At 34.0% G+C, this 6986-nt stretch overlaps 1 protein-coding gene and 1 non-coding gene across 2 annotated transcripts; both read left to right on the top strand.

Annotated features, from left to right (window-relative positions):
* The first annotated feature begins 415 nt into the window (after nt 1-415).
* On the top strand, nt 416-6428 carry hpdb (4-hydroxyphenylpyruvate dioxygenase b). The gene is made up of 14 exons (XM_073819339.1): nt 416-524; nt 626-652; nt 883-945; nt 1736-1840; nt 1957-1999; nt 2094-2176; nt 2262-2351; nt 2792-2895; nt 3492-3569; nt 4393-4555; nt 4634-4705; nt 4796-4918; nt 5306-5422; nt 5570-6428. Exons 1-14 carry the CDS (start codon nt 522-524, stop codon nt 5678-5680), a joined length of 1182 nt encoding a protein of 393 aa, XP_073675440.1. The 5' UTR covers nt 416-521; the 3' UTR covers nt 5681-6428.
* Nucleotides 6429-6724: 296 nt separating this feature from the next.
* Nucleotides 6725-6797, top strand: trnaa-agc (transfer RNA alanine (anticodon AGC)). The gene has a single exon. It is a non-coding gene; the product is annotated as a tRNA-Ala (tRNA).
* The last annotated feature ends 189 nt before the right edge of the window (nt 6798-6986 follow it).

Raw genomic sequence — 6986 nt, 5'->3', positions numbered from 1 at the left:
TAGAAAACTACAAGCACATCTCAACTAGCCAATAGGGTTGAAGGAACCGTGTGCCTCCTCTTTTGCATCTAGACAAACTAGCTCACAAAACATCAAAAAAAAAAAAAAAACACGCAGCATGTATAGATGTTTAGAAATCCGAGTATCGATTATTTCGGGGTATATTTGACTGGTTTTGTATTTTTAGTGTTACATTTACATAGACATATTAAGTGTACATGGTCTTCCTCATTATCAACACAGTGCAAATATAGTAAAACCATAATATTTATATTTTAAACTGTATTATTAAATTAAAATGCTATATTAATTAATATAATTGTATCCTAAACTGCATATTAAAAGTCAATATATAGTCAATATATCAGCAGTTTAACATCTTGATTGCTGCTCTCCTCCTCTACGGAGCGCCGGTGGGCGGGGTCTCACATACTACAAATTCACATCTGCAACATCTGCACTCACCTCTCCTCATTTCTGCCACTAACCAAGAAGAAGCTATCTTCAAAAACCACTAAAATATGGTAAAATACTTATTTTTAAGACTATTTTGATGCCACTCATTTGCAAACTGACTGTCCCAACTGTTTAAACATACTTAAATGTCTTGTTTCTGTTTCTCTAGACATCCTACTCTGACAAAGGTGAAAAGGTAGGTCGTTGTTTTTATTTACATAGTAATATATTTCTTCTAATATGCCACCTGCATTTTAAACTTTCTGTGTGATTCTTATTCAAACTTGTAGGCAACATCATAACACTATTCAGACTAGTCTCTAGCTTTATTCTGCTACAAAACTATTTATTGTAATAGAAAATATATAACAAGACGCCTAAGTAGACATCACGGTCATTGCTGTAATTGTTTTTATATGTCAACAGCACGAGCAGGGCAGGTTTGTCTGCTTTGACCACATCACCTTCTGGGTTGGAAATGCCAAACAGGTAATTCTTTAACAAAACATGTTTATACGTTTTGTTTTTGTCTAGATATTAGAGGAGTTGTCCTGTAGGGAGATGCTATTGGCTCTTTTCAGGGGTGGGAGAAATAACCATGCAGCTGCAGAAACCACCATCCTCCACTCACTAATCTGTTCCATATTGAGACTTTTTGGGCACTTCATAGATCTCTCCAGTAGATGGAGCCATTATCATATTATACCTAAAAGTTAAACATGTCGTTATAGTTTCACTCTAAGGTTTAAGTTGACGAATATTTGTGACCCTGGACCACAAAACAAGTCTTAAGTAGCATGGGTATATTTGTAGCAATAGCAACAATACATTGTATGGGTCAAAATTATCGATTTTTCTTTTATGCCAAAAAAACATTTGGATACTATTGTACTACTAAGTAAAGCTCAAGTTCCATGAAATATTTTGTAAATTTCCTACTGTAAATATATCAAAACTTAATTTTTGATTAGTAATATTCTTAACTAAGAACTTAATTAAGACAACTTTAAAGGCAAGTTCCTCAGTATTTAATTTTTTTTTTGCACCTTCAGATTCCAGATATTCAAATAATTGTATCGACCAAATATTGTCCTATCCTAACAAACCATACATCAATGGAATGCTTATTTATTTAGCTGTATAAACCTCAATTTCAAAAAATTAACCCTTATGACTGGTTTTGTGGTTCAGGGTCACATTTTGTTTAATTTACAAGAATGTTCTAAATTTAAAATACACAGACACCATGTTTTCCTCTCTGTGATGTTATGCATTCCAGGCAGCATCTTATTACTGTAACAAACTGGGTTTTGAGCCCCTGGCGTATCGTGGGCTGGAGACAGGCAGTCGTGATGTTGTGTCTCATGTGGTGAAACAGGGCAAGGTGAGAATCAAATTGCGCCATTATTTCTGTCCATCATCTTCACTTTGTCAACATTAAATGCATTCTGTAAAAGCATTGCTAAGTTTATCTGCTTCTCTGTTTTCTGTTTCCTGTAGATTATTTATGTCTTCACCTCTGCATTGAATCCTGGTAATAAAGGTAAGACTTATAAATGAGTATTGCAGATTTCTGACATCTGATGGTCTTTAAAATCACATTCCATACTGCATAATCTGCCTTTTTCCTTGAACAGAGGTGGGAGATCACTTGGTAAAACATGGAGATGGTGTTAAAGATGTAGCTTTCACTGTAGAGAACTGTGACTTCCTGGTAGAGGTAAATGCTGACGGTTTCTTCTTAAAATCACTTCACGGACATCATTTGCAATAATCATCTGTTGTTTTATTAACTTTCCCTGCAGAAAGCAAGAGAACGAGGTGCCATCATCGTTAAAGAGCCTCAAGTTGTGGAGGATAAGTTTGGCAGGGTGAAACTGGCAGTGCTGCAGACAGTATGTATAATGTTTATATATATATATATATATATATATATATATATATATATATATATATATATATATATATATATATATAGAACTGTCTATATACAAGAATCCTGTAAAAGTAGGATAAAAAAGTTTCTTGAAATGTTTCTCAAGCATGAAATCAACATGTTAGAAAAAATTCTGAATGATCATGTGACAGAAATGTAGTAGAGTAATGGCTGCTTAATATTCAGCTTTGCAATCACAGAAGCAAAAGAACATTTTAAAATATATCAAAATAGTAATGATATTAATGTTTCACTGTATATTTGATTGCATAAATGCAGCCAAAACATGTTTATAAAGATGTTATAGACCCCATGCTTTTACAAGTTTAGTGTGTTTGTGTATTTAATTCTATATTTTGTCATACATCCTTTATGATTTCTCTTTCCTTATTGTTTTAGTATGGTGATACCACTCATACATTAGTAGAGCGGACAGGGTATAATGGACTCTTCCTCCCTGGATTCCAAACTCCTCTGTTCTGCGACCCTTTCTTGGCAAAACTGTAAGTGTAGTATTCAGATTGTATGTTAACTTATAAATATGTGACTCAGCACCACAAAACCAGTCATAATGGTCAATTTTTTTTAAATTGAGATTTATACATCTACATATACAGATTATACACATACAACATACTGAATAAATAAGCTTTCCATTGATGTATAGTTTGTTAGGATGGGACAATATTTGACAGAGATACAACTATTTAAATAATCTGGAATCTGAGAGTGCAAAAAAATCTAAATATTGAGAAAATTGCCATTAAAGTTGTCCAAATGAAGTTCTTAGCAATGCATACTACTAATCAAAAATTAACTTTTGATATATTTACAGTAAGAAATTCACAAAATATCTTTATGGATCATGATCTTTACTTAATGTCCTAAAGATTTTTGGGCATAAAAAAATCGATGATTTTGACCCATACAATTTTGCTACAAAATCTGTGCTATGACTAGTTTTGTTGTCCAGAGTCACATATAATTAAATTGTGTTCGCTATTGTTCAGTGGTGAAAAGATGTATCTCAGATCATACATGAATTCTTTTCTATCACTGTCAGTTTCTTTGTCTCTTAAACTAATTTGTTCTTTTGCAGGCCAAGCGGAAAGCTGGACTTTATTGACCATGTTGTCGGAAATCAACCAGACAATGAGATGGTGCCAATAGTGGAGTGGTATGAAACTTTTCGAAACACATTGTTGAACTTATTCCAAAATGCATGAACAGGCATACAGCATCAGAGATCCGTGCCAGACTGAAAATCCTAAAAGAAGTCACGACAGGTGCATAGAACAGCACAAGTCTGTGGGGAGAAACTCCCTATTCGTCTCACCCAGTCAAAATACGCAAGAGCCCCTTCCCTAGTGATCAGTAGTGTGTCTCCATGGTGAGGATAAAGAGAAGACAGAGAGGAAAAATCAGAAGAGACTGGAGATGGCAGATGGGATGGCTGCATTTCAGTCTGTGGTAGTGGACGACTGATAATTATGCAAAAAAAAAAAAAAAAACAGCATAGTAATTATGACTCAGCAAAATGATTTTCAAAGAGCCTAAGACACCATCTGGAGACAGTTAGACACAGCTGGGAGGGGAAAAGAGGGTGGTGAGGGGTGGGAATAGCAGAATTATCTAAACCAAGCCCTATCCCATCATGTCCAGCTCTTACATACAAAGGAAAAAAATTGTTTTTCAGAACAAATACCTATTATTAAAACAAGATACATTTACTTAAGAAGAAAAATGACTAAGTGCAAAGTCTTATTTTCTAAAGAAAATGATCTAAAATTCAGTTGTTGAGTAAATGTAATTCAATTGGAAAACAGTATTGTTTTTCTTAGTTCACTGACAGATTATTTTTACTTTTTAATTATTTATAAAGGAAAAATATAAGAAAAAAGATTTAACTTTTTATTTTTATTTCATTATTTTTTGCCAATGTTTTTTTTTTTTACATCAGGATAACTGTTAAAAACCAACCTGTATGTGTTTGTATGAAGGTATCAGAGGAACCTGCTGTTCCACAGATTCTGGTCTGTAGATGACAAGCAGTTACAGACTGAATACAGCGCTCTACGTTCTATAGTGGTGGCCAACTATGAAGAATCTGTGAAAATGCCAATTAATGAGCCAGCTATGGGGAAGCGCAAGTCCCAGATCCAGGCATGTATTACAGACATGACATCTAGTGTACTTACATGCATAAATCTATCTAACCAACTGTCTTTTCTTCTTTCATAGGAGTATGTGGAGTACTATGGTGGTGCCGGGGTTCAACACATTGCCATGAACACCTCTGACATCATATCAGCAGTGAGTAAACCACAGCACAAAGCCAGTTCTTTGCAAATTCTTAAAAAGTTTACTTTGCAATATAAATGGCTGACAAGAATGTATTTTCAGATCCGTAACCTAAAGGAACGTGGTATGGAGTTCATGTCAGTGCCTGACATTTATTACCAGCAGCTCAGGGAGAAGCTCAAGTTATCCAAAGTCAAAATTGTTGAGGACCTCAGCATACTGGAGGTAAGACAATATTTCCATTTTTTTTTTTTTGCTTACCAGAACACTCTTAAAGGTTCTTTATTAGCATCAGTGGTTCCATGAAGAACCTTGAACATCCATGGAACCTTTCAAATGCAGAAAAGGTCCTTTAGATTTTTAAAGTGTTCTTCAAAATGGTTCTTTTAAGAACTGGTCACTGACAGGTTCTTTGGGGAACCAAAAATGGTTCTTATATCACATCACTGCAAAAACACCCCTTTTGAGCTTTTATTATTAAGTGAAGAAGAAACATTTCAGGGTCTACATTTTGAATTTGACATTTTAGTTGAAGAAAATGTGACAAAGAGTATAAATGCTGTAGCAGTTCTGAAGCAGAATGTGAAAACAGGTTTGCATTGTTTAATACAGGAACTTAAAATCTTGGTGGATTATGATGACAATGGCTACCTGCTCCAGATCTTCACCAAACCAGTACAGGACAGACCCACTTTGTTTCTGGAGGTCATCCAGAGACGCAACCATCAAGTAAGCAAGACTCTATCAATATTTTAGGCTTTAAATTGTTTCAGAGCAAGCATTCATCATATATAAATTTGCATTTAATTGATTAAAAACTTTTCAGAAATGTTTCCTAAATGCATATGTAAGTAATACATTAATCTGTTGTTTTAGGGTTTTGGAGCTGGAAATTTCAAATCTCTGTTTGAGGCAATTGAAGCGGACCAGAATGCCAGAGGAAATCTCACCATCCTTACACCTAATGGCACATCAGAGAAACTCTAAATAGACTATTGCTATTCATAGTGAATGCATAGTACACATATACTGAAATATGCCTAGTAAAATCTCTAATGTTTTACTTTGTTATATTTTTGTTTAGCTTTCAAGCATTTGCCATTATATTTTGTACCTGGGTATTTCTTCAACTACAGACTCCTCTGACATTGTGGACGTTATAATATAACATTATAATATGTGACCCTGGACCACAAAAGTAGGTGTATTTGTAGCAATAGCCAAAAATACATTGTATGGGTCAAAATTATCGATTTTTCTTCTATGCCAAAAATCATTAAAGTATAAAGTAAAGATCATACTCCATAAAGATATTTACGGTAGTAAATTTCCTACCATAAATATATCAGAACTTATTTTTTAAATTAGTAATATGCTTTGCAAAGTTCATTTGCACAACTTTAAAGGCGATTTACTTAATATATTTAATTTTGTTTGCATGCTCTGATTTCTAAATTTTAAATAGTTGTATCTCAAACAAATATTGTCATATTCTAACAAGCCATACAATAGAAAGCTTATTTATTTACCTTCCAGATTATGTATAAATATCAGTTTCAAAAAATTTACCCTTATGACTGGTTTTATGGTCCAGGGTCACATATGGTAGTGGATTTTTTTTTTTTTTTTTTTAATAAAATGTCTTTCTGAGGTCTGTTACCATTTTATGTATCCTATATTTTCACACGTTCAAACACTTTCATAAGAATAGAACCTTTTCTTTGTTTTCTGAACACATCACGTCTCATTTTTAAGATCAAACTCTTCACTGACACTGCCTCATTGGAACAAGTTCACTAATTTTACAAAAACGTTATGACGAGAAATGTTGATTGTGGCGAAAATAACGCCACAACTTAAGGATAGTCGTAAAAAAACTACATAGCCTACTAAAATAGTCAAATAAAGACCAAACATGCATGTCTATTTTTCTGTTCCGCTTTGATGGAAATATAATAGTATATACTCGTCTTAGTTCACGACCGATATGCTTGGTGATAAATATGCGTACTTGAATCCGGGACTTTCAACGGGGAATTAGCTCAAATGGTAGAGCGCTCGCTTAGCATGCGAGAGGTAGCGGGATCGATGCCCGCATTCTCCATTGTTTTTTTTTTTTTTTAAATAATAATAATAATCAGAGAATTAAAATACAACGTGAAGGCTCTACAAAGGTAAGCAGATGAACAAAAAAAGGAATAAAAAACAACCGAATTAGGATAGCCGGTGAACAGAGGCACCCTTTTCTGAAGCACTCTGCACCCTAAGTATATGAAAGCAAAGTTCCTTTCAA

The sequence above is a fragment of the Garra rufa genome, chromosome 15, assembly GCF_049309525.1.
Source record: "Garra rufa chromosome 15, GarRuf1.0, whole genome shotgun sequence".
Classification (NCBI taxonomy): Eukaryota; Metazoa; Chordata; class Actinopteri; order Cypriniformes; family Cyprinidae; genus Garra; species Garra rufa.
Note: the sequence above shows the minus strand (reverse complement) of the source record. Positions and strands in the feature narration are given on the sequence as shown.